This window comes from Oncorhynchus clarkii, chromosome 9 (assembly GCF_045791955.1).
Source record: "Oncorhynchus clarkii lewisi isolate Uvic-CL-2024 chromosome 9, UVic_Ocla_1.0, whole genome shotgun sequence".
NCBI lineage: Eukaryota > Metazoa > Chordata > Actinopteri > Salmoniformes > Salmonidae > Oncorhynchus > Oncorhynchus clarkii.
In genome coordinates, this window is record NC_092155.1 from 52,143,079 (window position 1) to 52,162,524 (window position 19,446).

General features: G+C 42.4%; 1 protein-coding gene across 1 annotated transcript in view; it reads left to right on the forward strand.

Annotated features, from left to right (window-relative positions):
* LOC139416518 (plexin A3) overlaps positions 1 to 19,446 on the forward strand; it is a 136,237-nt gene that overhangs the window by 97,564 nt on the left and 19,227 nt on the right. The window contains exons 11-17 of the mRNA XM_071165217.1: positions 4,108 to 4,204; positions 5,029 to 5,219; positions 5,368 to 5,516; positions 5,674 to 5,794; positions 8,596 to 8,732; positions 8,934 to 9,104; positions 9,609 to 9,702. Of these exons, the coding sequence (XP_071021318.1) occupies positions 4,108 to 4,204; positions 5,029 to 5,219; positions 5,368 to 5,516; positions 5,674 to 5,794; positions 8,596 to 8,732; positions 8,934 to 9,104; positions 9,609 to 9,702 (960 nt within the window). The remainder of the gene's footprint in view (positions 1 to 4,107; positions 4,205 to 5,028; positions 5,220 to 5,367; positions 5,517 to 5,673; positions 5,795 to 8,595; positions 8,733 to 8,933; positions 9,105 to 9,608; positions 9,703 to 19,446) is intronic.

A 19,446-nucleotide genomic window follows, 5' to 3' on the forward strand; every position in this document is an offset into this window, starting at 1 on the left:
TTAAACTTAATTAAATGAAACAGGAAAGCCTTCATCATTAAGGTAAATAGATTTTCACTCTGTCACTACAAGGAGCCAGCATCGACGGCACAGTTGCAGCCAATTCTACTACTCACAGTATTTGTCCTCTTCATTTAGACTGATGGTTGAGCCGCTGCAGATAACTACAGTCGATCCTTGTCAATGTTCAATGGCTTAATTGAAATCTTAATTACTTCATTCTGAATAAACACAAATTCTAAATGTGTATTTTTTTATCTGAACGTATCGTGTATCGTCTTTGATATATAGTATAAACTTTTTTTTGTCACATACAGCAGAGAAATGTGTTGTTTTACAGGGTCAGCCATAGTAGTATGGTACCCCTGGAGCAAATTAGGTTTAAGTGCCTTGCTCAAGGGCACATCAACGTATTTTCACCTTGTCAGCCCGTGTATTCAAACAAGCGACCTTGTTTGGCCCAACGCACTAACCACTAGGTTACCTGCCATTCCAATTCCTACAGTAAAATGAACTTGCTTACATTGTGTACCTCTCGCATTAATCCCTTCAATAGACCCAATTCTCATTGATCAAAAGGAATATCAAAAGGAATATCTTCCATTGTTGTTGTTTGCAACCCATTAAAACCGAAGGATAAGTAGACAATAAATCATGAAAATAGTGTCTCTGTCTCAGAGGTAGCGCAAGTTTGTATCTGTATCCAGTGATGGATTTGTTTTTTTAAAGGTAAGATTACCTCACTTACTCGCCTCGTTGTCATCCCAGAGACATGTCTGACAGAACCAGGCCAATTTGTCTCCACTCGCTAGTCTCAGATCCAGTGGAACCAAGGCCGGAGGAAAATCAATTCACGACTGGCAGAGATAAGCTGCATTGTATGGCCCAACACAAAAGCGTCCCCCCCATTTACACATATCCGCTAATCTCCTCAAAGCTGCCTGCCTTTCACTTGAAAAAGAGGGAGAAGGCTAGGAAATGCATATTATATTAATTCCAGAAATACATTGTATGGCTCTCCTGTGGCTTTCATTATCAGGGCCTTGGGAAGACTGCATGACAACAACCTAGATATTTACAAATGAATATCTGTTTCTGAACCTGCCAAGGCTTTAACGTTGACGTCAACTCACCAACCTGATTTGGTTTACCTACTGAACAAATGTAACGCCTCATTGGACTGTGAAGAATATTGTTGGCCTTATCAACCATTTCACAAAATGCTGTTATTGAATGAGGCATTTTCGATAGACTTTCCCTTTTTCGGCTGAATAAACGGAGACCACAAAGGTTAACTAGTTTATATGTCTGTTTGATGGATAGGACTGAGGATGGTCTCAAGTTGAGTTGAGTTTTTGTTGTGTGACACTGTGAAGCGATATGATTGGGGGAAGTTAATTCAGTGACCCCACCCAGGGAGCTGCAGTTACCTCAATTATGGACTGGTGCCTGCAGAACCAACTGGACCCTATAGAGATGTAAGAACATTTGGAGCCACGTATCAACAGGTTCAGTGGGCTTTAGTTCAGCCTTTCAGCACCCACACTGTTGCATTCCCTGCTTGACTTGCTCCCAGATATTTCGCAGAGCAGCTGCACAAAGATTCAAGACTTCACACGCGTGCACACACACACACACAGGCATGTGAGCGTACACACACACACACGTTTTATTCTTCTTTCCTCGTGGGGAACCAAAATGTATTTCCATTCAAAATCCTATTTTCCCTAACCCCTAACCCTAAACATAACCCTTACCATAATCCTAACCCAAACCCTATCTCCTAACCCTAAACCTAACCACTAACCCCTAACCCTAATTCGTACCCTACACCTTACCCCTAAACTTACAATAGCCTTTGTCCTCATGGGGACATGGAAAATGTCCCAACGAAGGAGAATTTTCCTTGTTTTACTATTGTCGTAGGGAGTTTGGGAGATTTTAGGTCCCCACAAGGAGAGAAGAACCAATACACACACACATACACACAAATAGTTACACACATTCAAACACAGTCAAACATCCCACAGCGTGTTCAAAGGCACTTGCATCGCAGTGCTAAAGGCGTCACTACATTCCTGGGTTCGATCCCAGGCTGTGTCGCAGCCGACCGACCGCAAGGCGGCGCACAATTGGCCCACCGTCGTCCGATTAAGGGAGGGTTTGGCCTGCCAGGCAGGATGTCCTTGTCTCATCGCACTCTAGCGACTCCTTGTGGAGTGCTAGTGCGGCTGGCTTCCGGGGTTAAGCGAACAATGTGTCAAGAAGCAGGGCACCTCTCCCAAGTCCGTACGGGAGTTGCAGTGATGTTACAAGACTGTAACTCCCAATTTGATATCACGAAATTTGGGAGAAAAAAGTGGTGAAAAATACATTTGAATTAAAAATGAAAACAACATACCACAGCTGATTTCCCAGTTAACATGCCCCTGGACTGATGAGGAATTCAGAGATACACGTCATCCGCACCAGGGGAACAGTGGGTTAACTGCCTTGCCCAGGGGAACAGTGGGTGAACTGCCTTGCTCAGGGGGACAGTGGGTTAACTGCCTTGCTCAGGGGAACAGTGGGTTAACTGCCTTGCTCAGGGGAACAGTGGGTTAACTGCCTTGCTCAGGGGAACAGTGGGTTAACTGCCTTGCTCAGGGGAACAGTGGGTTAACTGCCTTGCTCAGGGGAACAGTGGGTTAACTGCCTTGCTCAGGGGAACAGAGGGTTAACTGCCTTGCTCAGGGGAACAGTGGGTTAACTGCCTTGCTCAGGGGAACAGTGGGTGAACTGCCTTGCTCAGGGGAACAGTGGGTTAACTGCCTTGCTCATGGGAACAGTGGGTTAACTGCCTTGCTCAGGGGCAGAATGGCAGAGTTTTGCCTTGTCAGCTCGGGGATTCGATCCAGCAACCTTTCGGTTAATGGCCCAATGCTCCTACCCACTAGGCAACGTGGATGGATAAAGGTTAGGTATGGCTGGATAAAGGTGAGCTGTGGATGGATAAAGATGAGCTGTGGATGGATAAAGGTTAGGTATGGCTGGATAAAGGTGAGCTGTGGATGGATAAAGATGAGCTGTGGATGGATAAAGGTTAGGTATGGATGGATAAAGATGAGCTGTGGATGGATAAAGGTTGGGTATGGATGGATAAAGGTGAGCTGTGGATGGACAAAAGGTTAGGTATGGATGGATAAAGGTGAGTTGTGGATGGATAAAGGTTAGGTATGGATGGATAAAGATGAGCTGTGGATGGATAAAGGTTAGGTATGGATGGATAAAGGTGAGCTGTGGATGGATAAAAGGTTAGGTATGGATGGATAAACATGCCACATCTGATACTGCCACGGTTCAACAGGAACCTACAGGTTCTACTGTATCTCCATCTTGGTGGTCATACTGTAGCTGTTCTCTCTCTCTTTGAATCTGCTGAGAGTCATCTTAATGTGGTTTGAAATAAGTTATATTTTTAAAGCTGAATTCAGGGCCTCGCTTGCTTTTAGTCTGCCCTCATTCCTCCATTGCCTCCTTAAGAACACCCATAAGTGTTCTGGCCGTGCATCAATGTGGCTGATCAGCGATATTCTCTCAGGGTTGCTGCTGGCTTAGTGCTCTGAGTATTGCTGCTAATTAAAACACAGGCAGTAAAACCACACCCCCTCCTTCACTTGACAGACACACAGCAGCAGCAACACTCTCTCTCTCTCTCTCTCTCTCTCTCTCTCTCTGCAAAAAGCCAGATTAACTCAAAGCCTAGTCTGTCAAAAAAGCCACTAGGTTTCCCTGACTCCCTCACAACTATGGAATGTTGTGACTAGTGGCTAGGCTGGTGGCTAATGGGTTGTTACACAGAGCAGATTAAATGTTTTTCGTTGTACAGTATAGTGTATAGTATAGCATTATGATTTCCACTGCACTGTGCCAGCCAGCCATGCCAGCCATGAACTCAGTTTATACTGATGAGCCAAGTCATAAACCACAATAAGTGGAATGAGTGCCACTGTCTTTATTAATAGGGCCCTATGAAAGCTTGTCATGCTCTGAATGATGTTGGGCTTTATGCACCATCAGTACAGTGTGATGATTGACTCATGGTTTATATGTGTGTGTTTCCTGCAGTACTGGTATGATGGGGATGAGACGGGAGACCTGCCTGTTGACTTCTCTATCGTCTGGGACGGAGACTTCTTCATCGACAAGCCTTCCACCATGAAAGGTATGTTGTTTTTTCTCATTTTCAGAATTAAAGGTTCTTCATAATAGTGTTGCAGCTAAGTAGTGTAAAGGACACGTAACTGACGTAACTGGCACACAGCAGGGAAACAGCAGACACACTGGTCAAATATGTGGTCATCCCATGCTGAGCCCTCTAGTGGCACTCTATGGGGATTGGGGCTATGGCTACCACAATAAATCATATTCAGTGGGATAATTCAGTCGCAAATGTGGATTAAGCCTTGGCAGTTTTTTTTCTTATTGTCTTCAAAACTGTTAAATTGACAAAGATTTTTGTAGATGAGTAAGATGTAAAAAAATACAGAATTAAATGTGCAGTCCCATGTTTTGTATGAACACACCTTGTATAACTGCAAGTCGGGGACACATAGTGGTTGTCAATACTTCCCTCAAAGGAGCTTTATCTCACTGGTTTCATCGGGCCACTCTGAAAGAGACTCGTAGCTCTCCACAATCAGACTGCAGATACCATCTCTCCGCTGGGCGATTGGCCCTGCGCGAAGATGAGCTGAGAGGAGAGAGCTAGTCATGTAGCTAGCTGCACAGTATTTGATTATGTTCTCCTCCTGAACTGGTCAATAACTCTGTGTACCATCTTCACCTTCAAACCTGTTTTTATCGAGGCGGCTGCGTAGGAGCGAGGACGAGGCTGAGCAAGGGGATAAAGGGAGATTAGCAGCTCAGGACGTGTGCTGTCACATACAGACAGCACAGTGCCGCGTACCTCACCACTCACCTTTCTGTCTCAGACTCCATCTTAGACGAGTGTTAACCCTGTTTGTCTGTCTGTCTGTCTGTGCTCAGCCCTGCTGTATAAGTGTGAGGCCCAGAGGGACAGCTGTGGCTTGTGTCTGAAGGCCAGCACAGCGTTTGAGTGTGGCTGGTGCCTGGACAACAAGAAGTGTCTCCTGAAGCAGCACTGCCAGACGCCGGAGCAGAACTGGATGCACCCCGGCAGGCACAACGTCCGCTGCAGCCACCCCCGCATCACCATGGTAAGGCTGGAGCACAGAGATATACTGTGTATAATACTGTATGGGTGTGTTTAATTCTAGAGCCTCAGAACCCAGGCCTTCTGCTGTGTGCGAGCATGCTGACAGGGAGATTGCTTCTCCGTGACCTTGACCCTGTTTCCATGGACAGATCCGCCCGTTGACGGGGCCCAAAGAGGGGGGCACGCGAGTGACGATCGAGGGGGAGAACCTCGGGCTGCAGGTGCGGGAGATCGCCCACGTCCAGGTGGCTGGGGTTCGCTGTAACCCTGTGCCCTCCGAGTACATCAGTGCTGAGAGGTGAGTGTGGTGACTTTGTCAATAGGGTTTCACTTGAATGGTATGCAAGTAAATTAGTGATACTTGGTCATATGTCTTCTAACTTTATTTCCTTTTAACATTAGGCAACATAAGCAGTGGGCCTTTGACTGACAGCTGAGTGTATTCTGTCCCTCAGGATCGTGTGTGACATGGCCGAGGCGCTACTGCCCCACTCTCCAGGTGGCCCAGTGGAGCTGTGTATCGGGGTGTGCAGTGCAGAGTACCGCACTCAGTCATCCCAGACCTACTCCTTTGTGGTGCGTATGACCCCACATGACCCCATCTCTTCCCAGAGAGATGACTGTGAAGAAAGTGTCTGGCCGTTTCCGGAGGTGAAGGAAGGATACCCGATCAATTGCAGTGGTTCTTCCCCGGCAACTAACTAGTCTTATGCTGCAATACAGAGATGGTGAACGTGTTGTGAAAGAAAGTGTGGCCAATGTTACATGTCAGAGATTACTAAAAAAGCGATAACTGTAATCTGTTACGTTACTGGCAAAAAAAATATTGTAATCAGATTACAGATACTTTCGAAAAATGTGATGATTACTTTGAGGATTACTTTTAAATTCAGAAAGGATGTTTGCAACAAAAAAAAAGTTGTTTTCTCATTCAAATTCAAATCAGCATTGAAAAAAGGTGCAAGTATAAGTTTGTTCCACCTTAGAGTGTCTGACCACAAGTCAGAGACCACTATGATGACACACCAAATGTGTTTGATGGATCGCGGGAATAGAGCAAGAATAGGCTTTGTAGGTGACAGTCCAAGCTATGTCTTCCAATGGTGCAACTGCTGTCAGCGTCTGAAGATTATCCAACTTGAATAAATGCTTGGAGGTAAGGATGAGAGCAATGGTGCATTCTACAGCGATATTAATATCACTTATTATTGATATCTACATAGCACATTGATGTGAATCACCCTGCTGCTCTCTCATTTAGCTATTTGTGCCTTATGGATTCTGGTTGTTGTGGATGGCTGTTCAGAAATCTAAATGTGTATTTGAACCCAGTAATGGTTGAATTGAAGAAGTTTAAGCTGCCTATCAATCATTGTTTTTGAAACCAGTGGACAGCCAGTGAAAAATGTGCTCTTGCAACAGCTGCATAGTGAGGATCCCAGCCTATGGAATAAAAGTGGGGCTTTTATTGCTCATTGCTCACTTAGTAGTGCTAATATTTTTTTTTATCCATAGGCCTAACGGACACATGTACAAAATCACACACTTTTGATAGACTTAAATCAAATCAAATGTATTTATATAGCCCTTCTTACATCAGCTGATATCTCAAAGTGCTGTACAGAAACCCAGCCTAAAACCCCAAACAGCAAGCAATGCAGGTGTAGAAGCACGGTGGCTAGGAAAAACTCCCTAGAAAGGCCGGAAACCTAGGAAGAAACCTAGAGAGGAACCGGGCTATGAGGGGTGCCGGGTGGAGATTATAACAGAACATGGCCAAGATGTTCCAATGTTCATAAATGACCAGCATGGTCAAATAATAATAACCACAGTAGTTGTCGAGGGTGCAACAGGTCAGCACCTCAGGAGTAAATGTCAGTTGGCTTTTCATAGCCGATCATTGAGAGTATCTCTACCGCTCCTGCTGTCTCTAGAGAGTTGAAAACAGCAGGTCTGGGACAGGTAGCACATCCGGTGAACAGGTCAGGGTCCCATAGCCGCAGGCAGAACAGTTGAAACTGGAGCAGCAGCACGGGCAGGTGGACTGGGGACAGCAAGACCACGTCAGTAACTCAACCCACTCAAGTGGCGCACCCCTCCTAGGGACGGCATGGAAGTGCGCCAGTAAGCCAGTGACTCAGCCCCTGTAATAGGGTTAGAGACCGAGAATCCCAGTGGAAAGAGGGGAACCGGCCAGGCAGAGACAGCAAGGGCGGTTCATCACTCCAGAGCCTTTCCTTTCACCTTTACACTCCTGGGCCAGACTACACTCATCATAGGACCTACTGAAGAGATGAGTCTTCAATAAAGACTTAAAGGTTGAGACTGAGTTTGTGTCTCTCACATGGGTAGGCAGACCATTCCATAAAAATTGAGCTCTATAGGAGAAAGTCATGCTTCCAGCTGTTTGCTTAGAAATTCTAGGGACAATTAGGAGGCCTGCGTCTTGTGACCATAGCATACGTGTAGGTATATACGGCAGGACCAAATCGTAAAGATAGGTAGGAGCAAGCCCATGTAATGCTTTGGGGCAATCTTAAAGGGGCAATCTGTAGTTGCTACATCCATTTTTGAACTTATAAATTAAATATATTGGTGTAAATATATAATTTAATCATATTATTATTATGTAGTAGAAAGCAATGGGTTAGAAGAAGCCTACATAACCAACCCAACAAGTAAAATGTAACATCCATATATATGGCCAGCTATGTAAACTTTAACAATTATTTATCCTGCAATAGATGTTGTTCAATTGATAACATATTATTCTTCTTATGCCTCTTAAGGGGAAAGTAATCTAAAAGTAACTGCATGTAATCAGATTACATTACTGAGTTTGGGTTCTCCAAAAGTTACATTACTGATTACGATTTTGAACAGGTAACAACTAGTAACTGTAACGGATTACATTTAGAAAGTAACCTACCCAACCCTGCCAATGTGACATACAGTAATTACCCAGCTATCCCAACAGAGCATTAAGCAGCGGTGAAACAGGAATGTGGCGTTAGTTTATAATCTCCTCAGCCTGCAAGGCGAGCAGCTGACTGAAATGAATGGGCTTGACTGCTGCCCTTAAACAAGCAATCAATAGCAGTCCTGCAGTTCTATTCCACCAGAACCCAAACGCAGCTCCCAGCCAAATGAATACATGTGAATGGAGCAATTACGTATGTAGCTAATTACAGAAAAAAGTAACATTCTCACTCATGTCACTGTCACTGTGCTGTTGAAAACACTTACTGTAGTGCAGTGTGTTGCAGCAATTAACAGAAATATAATGGGAATCGGTTTGTTGTACTGTAGCTTTTCACAAAAACTGTATAATTGTTTTGTGTGCTGGGTGTTAACAGTGAGTTTCCTTCCTCTCTCAGACCCCCAGCTTCAACCGTGTGCGTCCAGAGAAGGGCCCCGTGTCTGGGGGCACCAGGCTGACAATATCAGGCCGTCATCTGGATGCTGGGAGCACTGTCACTGTATTCATCGCCCAGGAGGAGTGTCTGTTTGTTAAGTGAGTAGTCAGGGGAATGGACTGTGGTAGTATAGTAGTGCAGTGTTGTCTGTGCAGTACACTCAGAACTGAACATACTGGACACACTCTGTCTGTGACAGTGACAGTGTGACAGCATGACATTGTCTTGAGTGTCATTTCAGACAGTGAATTAATTCTATGAGATACTACTATATGACATTCTCTGCCTAACCCACACAGGAGGACCAAAAGGGACATTGTGTGTGTGACACCGTCGTCACTGTCTGGATCAGGCCCCGCGTCAATCAAGCTGTTAATTGACAAAGCTGAAGTCACCAGCAGTGACACACGCTACATCTACACAGAGGACCCCACCATCTCCAGCATCGAGCCCAGCTGGAGTATAGTGAAGTGAGTGGTGATGATCCCAGCCTGGCTCCTCTCCTCTCTTCTCCTCTACTCTTCTTTCCTCTCCTCTCCCAGCCAACGGGCTGGAGCCTCTCAGAGCATAACCACGGTCCTGGGAGAGTCCTGAAGAGAAACTCAGCCCAACCATCTATTACAACATGATCCCCAAAGCCACACACAGACGCCCACACAGTCCCATTGTAGCCATTTCACCATGACACTTAAAGCACAATAGACAGTATGGGGGATGATGTATCTAATGTATATAAAATCCGAATTCATGGGACCTTTGAGGGGACTGTAGAGCTTCCCTTTCCTCTGAATCCCAACAGTACTGTAAGATAAATCATACAAACAACATGCTATAGCAAAATAGCACCTCTGTACACGGAAGTTCTTATTTCATTCCTTTTTCTCTCTCTGCCCATATCACCAGTATGCAATAACTAGCAGGTCTTTAGCATAGCTTGATAGCTCTTAACCACCATGCTTCTGTTTGTGTTTCAGTGGTAGCACCTTGATCACCGTCACAGGTACCAACCTGCTCACCATCCAGGAACCCAAAGTCCGTGCCAAGTATGGAGGAATAGAGACTACTAATGCAAGTGTTCCAAATATAATACATTCCATGTTTGCACAGCATCGCTTTGATTATTACAGTTGGTTAACGTGTATAATAGCTACAGAAATTGAAAAAACGTTTGGTGTTTACACTTATATTTGTTTGATTTACAACTGCACAGGACCAAGAAGAAACTAATCAAAACTGAAATGGAGATTTTTCACTTTGAACTAAAAACAATGGCCTGGACTAAATTATTCAACATTTAAATGAATTTGGTTAGAGACAATTATTCTTGTTTACTGTGTAATGTATCTCAACTGTGGTAAGTTGCAGGTGGCTACTGGGTAAAAACAACCAGTTTTGAAATGGAAAATCTTAACATTCTGCTCCATTGCACTCCATTGTAAAGTGCAAGGGTGCCAATATATTTGACCACATCTGTAGCAGCAAGGACTTGCGCAATAAGCTTTTGCTACTGTGCCCATGGAATTCTAGTGAAACATCAGTGTTGTGGTTTTACACAGTAATGGGCTATGGGCTCTATTTTTGTCTGGCGCTAAGGCTGCGCAAATGTCATCACACTTTAGTTGGAAATTTCCATATGTGAAAAAGTACCCCTTGTGCCAGGTTCTGCAATTTACCCGTCTAACATCAGATTACTTGCGCTGAGGTGGGAGGATGGCAATATTTGAGGTGTATCCTTAAAAACAAGTGGAAAATGGCAATTTCATTCAGTGCAAATACGGAGATTTAATGGCCCAAAGCAGCTGTTTGTCGCGGTCTTTTCAAACAGCTCTTACACTAAAAGGGCATTCTCATCATTTTCACAATTTCACAGTATTATTCCAACCTCATAATCAAATGGATTTATATCAATCAAATGTATTTATAAAGCCCTTCTTACATCAGCTGATGTCACAAAGTGCTGTACAGAATCCCAGCCTAAAACCCCAAGCAGCAAGCAATCAAGCTATGTAAGTGTAGAAGCACAGTGGCTAGGAAAACTCCCTAGACAGGCCGGAACCTAGGAAGAAACCTAGAGAGGAACCAGGCTATGAGGGGTGGCCAGTCCTCTTCTGGCTGTGCCGGGTGGAGATTATAACAGAATATGGCCAAGATGTTCAAATGTTCATAGATGACCAGCAGGGTCAAATAATAATAACCACAATGGTTGTAGAGGATGCAACAGGTCAGCACCTCAGGAGTAAATGTCAGTTGGCTTTTCAAGGACGATTATTCAGAGTATCTCTACCGCTCCTGCTGTCTCTAGAGAGTTGAAAACAGCAGGTCTGGGACAAGGTAGCACGTCCGGCGAACAGGTCAGGGTTCCATAGCCACAGGCAGAACAGTTGAAACTGGAGCAGCAGCACGGCCAGGTGGACTTGGGACAGCAAGGAGTCATCAGGCCAGGTAGTCCTGGGGCATGGTCCTCCTCCGAGAGAGAGAGAGAGAGAGAGAGAGAGAGAGAGAGAGAGAGAGAGAGAGAGAGAGAAAAAGAGGGAGTGAGAAAAAGAATTAGAGAGAGCATACTTAAATTTGCACAGGACACCAGATAAGACAGGAGAAATACTCCAGATTTAACAGACTGACCCTATCCCCCCAACACATAAACTATTGCAGCATAAATACTGGAGGCTGAGACAGGAGGGGTCGGGAGACACTGTGGCCCCATCCGACGATACCCCCGGACAGGGCCAAACAAGCAGGATGTAACCCCACCCACTTTGCCAAAGCACAGCCCCCACACCACTAGAGGGATATCTTCAACCACCAACTTACTATCCTGAGACAAGGCCGAGTATAATCCACGAAGATCTCCCCCATGGCACAAACCCAAGGGGGGGCGCCTACCCGGACAGGAAGACCACGTCAGTGACTCAACCCACTCAAGTGGCGCACCCCTCCTAGGGATGGCATGAAACAGCACCAGTAATAGGTAGGAGCAAGATAGATAGGTAGGAGCAAGCCCATGAAATGCTTTGTAGGTTAGCAATAAAACCTTGAAATCAGCCCTAGCCTTAACAGAAATGCAGCGTAGAGAGGCTAGCACTGGAGTAATATGATCACATTTTGTTAGTGGAATTTCTAAATTCCTGTATGTTTTGTAGCCAAAACCAAATTCGCACTCTTTCTATTTCATTAATGAGTTGTAAGTTCATTAATTATGCATGAAGTAGATCGAGACCAGTCTTAAAAGCCAGGTAACATCGTTTATTTCAAGAGAGTACTAACCACATACACATATTTCCACAGGTTATAAAGTGAAAATGACGTCAGCGTTTTCTAAACGTTCTATCTATTTCACAAGTAGAGGGCCCTCTAGCTCTCGAGCCTTCGCGTTATCAGCACGAAGTCAAGGCCAGTCAGTATAAATCAACATTCTAGACAGTCTGGAGATGGGCCGTTCCTGCCACCTGGAGATTGTACAACTGAATGAACTAAGGAACAGACCTTCATTGTTACTAAACTCCTGACTACATTATATACAATTGGGAATGGGAGCAAGAGAGAAAATTCACATGTACAGTACATTATAGCATTTGGACTAGTCAGTTCTGATTGGAATGTATACATAATTAGTAATTTCAACCATAATTTCCTCTAACAATCCTCCCTTTGATCAAATATTATACATTCAAATCTACAAAATAAAAATATTAACCTACTCATACTAACCTTATTATAAAGGTTTATCAGATTATCATATGAATAGACACATAACCAACATTATTATAAATGTTTATCCGACTCTTCACCCATCATTAATCAAATCTAACCTTAACTCCAACTGTTTTTAAACCTACATCAGAATCATAACTCTTCTTTCAGGATTTTCGTTACAATCTTTATTAAAAAACAGTTTAATCATTGAAACAAATTACAATCTAATTCCCCTTCATCTCAACACTAGTCTCATCAAACATCCTATTCTAGAACACTATTTACCCATCCCCCCTTTGTTACCTGGCTCTGCCCAGGTAACAACCTTACCTACTTTAAATAATGACTTAGGTAAGATTAGTATATTATCCTTCTGTTCTGACATTATCATGTATGAGCGCCCCTTTCATTTTCCACATGTCCAACCCTCCCTTTTGTCTCCATTCAGTAACTGTTATCTTTGCCTGTCCTGGCTCCCCTTCTAAAACTTCTCCTCTCCAACCTTCAAGGTCTCTGCAGTGCGGGGGAAGACTCTTCTGTCTGCCTTTTCCCCTATCTGTCTGTAGCTCTGTTTCTCATGTTCCCAAATTTGAACTACATGTCTCACTGTTTGGCTTTATCTAAAATCATTGATTTTTTGAAAAAAACAGGTCTATGAGAGGCTTTTCTCTAAAGTCCTTACATTTCCTTAATCAATCTATCTTAATCCTAACAATAATCCTAAATCATCACAGATGTCCTACATTCCTGTTAAATGTAATACTATTTAAAAACGTATAATAATCAAACAAAGTCGAATAAATGCTAACCATATCAAAATCCTTCCTACACTAACATGAATTTAATATGTGTTGCAAAGTGTGTAAAGCAGAGTAAAGCAGAGCAAATCATTATTATAAACCATCTGGTCCTCTCAGCTACTCCTATCCTGCACCAGGTGGGCACCATGCCACCCTTCACAACAGGGAGAACAAACATACATGGGTCATACTCAGTCAGTCTCATCCTCCCCTGAAAGCATGCTTCAGTATCAGCATCTCCAACTGGAGCATCAAGCAAAGGCATCATGCCTGAAGCCTTCACCACATCTGTAACAGACTTCTTAAAACATGGTATGATGCAAGCAGCACAACACATCAATAACAAAAATACAAGAATTAGGGTCAGAAATCCAGTAACCACCATACCATTGTACTTACCAAACCAGGCTCCCAACCAAGAGAACAGTCCAGACTCCTCCACCCCCGCCATGGTCCTCATCTCAGCAGATAGTGCATCAAGCCCATTAAGGGCCTTAGATATACTACCATCTGGACTGGTGTTATTAGGAATATACGTGCAACATTGTTCACCGGACATCTTGCAGAACCCCCCTGACTGGCAAGAAGCATATCCAAAGCAAGTCTATTCTGTATAAGACAGCCACAAATTGTCCCTACCATCAAAACCAGTCTCAGTGCCTAATTGATCAATAGCTGAATAGTCTAACATTAATTACCTGAATGGGATTTTTAACACAGTGGTGGCAGGTTCGATCCAGGGGTGGTAGAGGAGTGTGTCTGGCCCTGGTTCGTCTGGGACCTCTGGTTTTGGCAGTACCTTAATAGTTAACACACCCATCGTGTCTGTCCCGGTCCTTTGTAGTCCGAGGGTGTAAGTGCCTGCATCAGAGAGCTTAATAGTTTTGATGGTTAGTAGGATTTCGTCACCTTTACAAAGTTCAACAGTGCTCCCAGGTTTCCCCCATATCATGGACAACCTATCCATCTTTGTGGGATCCCCTATGCTATAAGGATACCATCTTCTCCAATCCCAGAACTGTCCCAAGTTGGTTATCATGTAATCCCCATACGGACACCCTCCCCCATTACACAGGTAATGTCCCCCGTCTTTTGGCACTCCTGTACACAGGTGTTAAAACCAAACAAAAATATCTAAATTTCTTCCCTGCCCTGTTGGCTCAAAATATGTTATCTTCCTCTATTTATTCTCAATGATAAATATGACTTTTTCTCTGTTACAATACCAACTCACTAATAGCCCATTCAAAAAACTTCACAGCTAATGTTGTAAAACAGAATCCTGAACCACTTTCTCATTTGCGGTTCAAACAGTAATTCTAACCCCTCATCCAAAACTGCTTCATTTCTAATGAATTTACCTTAAAACTAGTAACTCAATATGACCACATTCATTATACAAATGACTCTCCCCTGAGGCTGATCAGACCTCAGAAGACAGTCACGATAAGATCAATAGGTCATAAAAAATTTTAAAAAAAACTTGTATAATTAAAACTCAAACTAACAACTCATAAGGTTCCATATGTGAGCATGCCTCTTTAAAATATCTTTGCACTAAAACAAATAGTCCTAACAATGGTTTTATTTGTATATACTTGCAGACCTGTTTTAATTTGGTCGTTTATGGCCTCATTCTCCGCAAGATTATAATCCCAGGAAACATCTAAAATTGAGACACCCAAACATCAATATTCCCAGAAGAACACAACACTCCTAACTAGCATTCACTATGCTAATTCCGATTCAGAAACTCAAAAGTGAACTATAAACGTAACCTAATGATGATTCCCCTTTAACTAAAATCATTAATCATACATTTTAAACAACGTCAATGTATGTGTTTACTCGTACATTTCTCAGTGTAGGAAATCCGTAATTTAATCCCCGATATTTAATAAATATGCATTCGCATTCTCCCATGGCTTCTTTAATTGACTTATTTTAGATAACTTCCATCCGTCCCGGAATGAAGAATCCTACTTAGGCACGCATGTCTACGTATCAGGGGAAAAGTTTGAATAACCAAATTCAACCTAGCTTACTTCCCGAAACATATGCAGTTATTTTTTCCATAGAGGTTGTTTTTCAAACTTTAAATACCCTAACATGGTTCCACACAATTGAAAGTGCTCAAATTCACTGGTGTTACGTAAACAATCAACCCTGGAATCCCAACCATGGAATCCATTACCACGATGTTTTACGAATCATACATCCAGTCTCTCCCTCTCTAACATGGTTCAACCCAAACCAACGCCACAACCCTTGATGCCTACCTAGGTATCAGCTGATCGTTTTTAGCATCTTTCCTGACTATCCTGGCAACTCTCAAATTACTGTTAAAAAATGTATTTTGTAATTTATATCAACTTCTGAAAAGTTCATAGAAACATCGATACCCACACTAACAGTCACACAATTTGCTCCGTTATCCCCAGTCCCTGCTAGTGCCTCGCTAGTGACGTCATCCTCAAGCGCTCAACCTTCCAATTCGTAGCGACTTTAAATGAATTGTAAATCATTCTTGTTCGATTAACCAACCCTAATTTATCACATCTGTTCAAATCCTGAATTATAAATTTACCACCCCATATGTGAGTGTACCCCCTTAAAAGACCTTGTCACTGGGAACAGGGAAATCCCCTTAACTATAACTTTTTACTACTACAACGACACCCAATAATTCTGATAATCCCTTCACATCGTTTTGCTTTAAATCTCTTGATGTATCATGTAACTTATTTTTTCTATCTTCAAATTGTCGTCCCACAATATTTTTTCCACTGTCATACACTCAAACCACTGTGATTACCGTGCACTGTCCCTTTAAGATAAGACATTTTATTTGTTCCCCGCAATGAGAACGGAAAACAGATAATTTTTAGAATACGTTACTTTTTGTTCAAATTACCCTAACCAAAAATCAATACTCAGAAAAACAATCACAACATTTTACGTTTAAACTATTCCTACCAATTTTATAGTCCAAAGCGTTGCACTATATAGCCCATTTAGTGCTTGGCACTTCCGTTGCAAGCAGTGTGCATCTTTACGATACTTCTCCTTTTTTAAATGAAATGTATCTGGAACTTCTGGCCGCTTTTGAAAAGTAACTCTAAGCTATAATGCACGCATTTTTCCTCTAAATGCCACAACCTCTTTTCTGGGTTTAAATTTGAGGAAACGATGTTGTTAAACGTGCAACGTCATCACACATCTGCCTGCCTCTGTAAAATATATATATTCCCTATTCAGATTGCGTTCAGTTTTAAATTCTAATCATCAAAGTAAAACCAACCCAACTTCTCAACTTACCATACTCTAACATTTAAACGTACCATGTTTTGTGCTAAACTTATCATATGTCAGTCGATTCATAAATAGCTATAACGTCCGGATAGCCCGAAATTGTATCGTATCTCTCCGTTATTCCCTACATTTAACTTTAGGTGACTTTCTTTTCTATGATACATTTATTTAAATACGACTCCCATCTCAATAAATTATTCCCCCAGATCATTTTGGGCAAAATAGCGTATTACCTCAATTGTCTCGCCATTATTTTTAATGCCTTCTTTTTTAACAAAATGTATTCAATCTAAAACACATAATAAACGTTCAGTTATATTTAGACAAACACTGGCAAAACATGCAAATGGGTGAATTTCACTCTAATATCAGTTTTAGTTAACCGCCTCGCCTGGTAACCGAACCGTGAATTGTCGTTGGTGAGACTGCTACGCTCACCACTATCCTACCAGCGCAATGGAATTGACTGAGACTCTCCGCAAATTTACCAATTTTACAGTTATCTGTATTTGTTACTCCGACGTCTAGACAACAGAAAATAGCCCCAATTTAGACGCCCAAAGTTTTCCCTCAGTTAGAATTCTCGTTAATCTCGCTCCCTTTGTATCTGAACCTTCTCTTTCTTTACTCGATTGTCGCCTCTGACTTCCCCACAGTTAAATTACAACCTGTTGACGACTTTTGCGGGGAGTGTTACACTCCCGGGCAAAATGTCCAATTTCGTTACAATTAAAACATCTTGTATTTTTCTTTTGACTCACCTTATCCATTTTTTCGACTTTATTCCCTTCTCTAACTCCATTATACCTCCCTCGGCTTCAGCGGGATCCACATACTTGGGTGGTAATTTCACAGGTAGCTCCTGCAGCCGTATTCTTATAACCACTATTTCGTCGACTGGATTATCTCTGTATTGTTGGTATAATCGAGGAAGATATAGTTTGTTACCCTCACGCCCACCCAATTGGTTAACTTTTTCATCTGCGGGAGCGGTGGGTAGTGCCTCTCGAGTCTTATTAGATGTAACCTTCTTTCCTGCGCGTCCCATTCTCTTTTTTGCTTCCGAAAGCCAAACTCCGGCTGTGTATACCCCTGTTTATTCTGCTTTTTCACATTATTACCACATTCCTTATGTATCTGTTTTATAAGGGATTCCAGCTTTTCTACATTTAGATGGCCATCAAAATCATATTTCTTTCTCCATCTTAGACCGAAATCGATGTTTCTCTTGTCTTTCTGTTCCATATAACGCTCGTCTCCCGTTAGTTCCGGGGCTTTCTTTGAAGCATTCCCACCCATTCTAAATCCTTGCCGTTACTAGTAGCTATGGTATCTAATCACTTATCTATGCCTTTCTATATCATTTTAAATTCTATGTGCGTGCAGTTCTATAAATTTGTCTTTTACCGTTACTTAGTTACTTTTAGTATTTTTCTGTCTGACTATGTGTGTGTTTATTTGGATATTTCAGTAGTATTAGTTGAATAGGAACGATGATCAATACTGCCACAATTCAAATGACCAATCCAGTTATCTTGCGCATTCCCTTGCTGTCTCCCCACGCCTAGTATTTTTACAAGATCACCGTCCTATTTCCCAGTACCTATTTAATATCCCGTCTTAATCTCGGGCGGGTGTGCCTCTCATGATTAAGTTTAGCTCTTTTATGGAAATCTTATCAACAGCTTTGACTTTTGAATCAGATATTAGGTCTTACCTTACAACTATAAGCCCAGGGTTTGTAAAGCCCTAGTTAATATCTTATTTTCCGGTTGTGTCAGAGGGCTTTTAAAGAACGCTAATAATCGTTATCTCACGCCACTAATTGTTAGACTCCCCTCTCGCATGGAACTATCCTGTCTATAGATTTGGCTTTTATCTCATTTCTTTAGATTTAAGTTCCCTCTCCTCCTTATTTGGATATTTTCCGTAGTATTAGTTGAATCGGAACGATGATCAATACTGCCACTATTCAAATGACCAATCCAGTTATCTTGCGCGTTCTTGCCGTCTCCCTACGCCCAGTATTTGTACAAGATCACCGTCCTATCTCCCAGTACCTATTTAATATCCCGTCTTAATCTCGGGCGGGTGTGCCTCTCATGATTAAGTTTAGTTTATTTACGGTAGTGCACATTACCACAGGTTATTTTCGAACCTGCTTCAGTGTATATCGGTTATACAAAACCCAGTGTATGATGGTCATACAAAACCCAGTGTATGATGGTCATACAAAACCCAGTGTATGATGGTCATACAAAACCCAGTGTATGATGGTCATACAAAACCCAGTGTATGATGGTCATACAAAACCCAGTGTATGATGGTCATACAAAACCCAGTGTATGATGGTCATACAAAACCCAGTGTATGATGGTCATACAAACCCTGTGGGAATAGCAAAGCTCCCATTATTGATGAATTCTGAAAATTTCAGAACATCAATTAAAGAACTCAAATCCCAACAGAATCGAGAATAAAGGCTACTTTACCTGCTGCCGGCTGGGAAAGCATTGTTCATTTGAATCTAGTCACCTTCTCTGTCCTCTGTGATAATACGCAGGCCTGTTTTTGAACCTCAATTCAGAGGTCAGGTCTTTAGTAAAACGAGTCAAAAACTCGTCCGTGCACGATTTTCAGCGTACTACCTCCAGGTAACAGGGAGGGGTATTTAGATCTGGCTCGAAGGACCAATTGTTAGTGGAATTTCTAAATTCCTGTATGTTTTGTAGCCAAAACCAAATTCGCACTCTTTCTATTTCATTAATGAGTTGTAAGTTGATTAATTATGCATGAAGTAGATCGAGACCAGTCTTAAAAGCCAGGTAACAGCGTTTATTTTAAGAGAGTACTAACCACATACACATATTTCCACAGGTTATAAAGTGAAAATGACGTCAGCGTTTTCTAAACGTTCTATCTATTTCACAAGTAGAGGGCCCTCTAGCTCTCGAGCCTTCGCGTTATCAGCACGAAGTCAAGGCCAGTCAGTATAAATCAACATTCT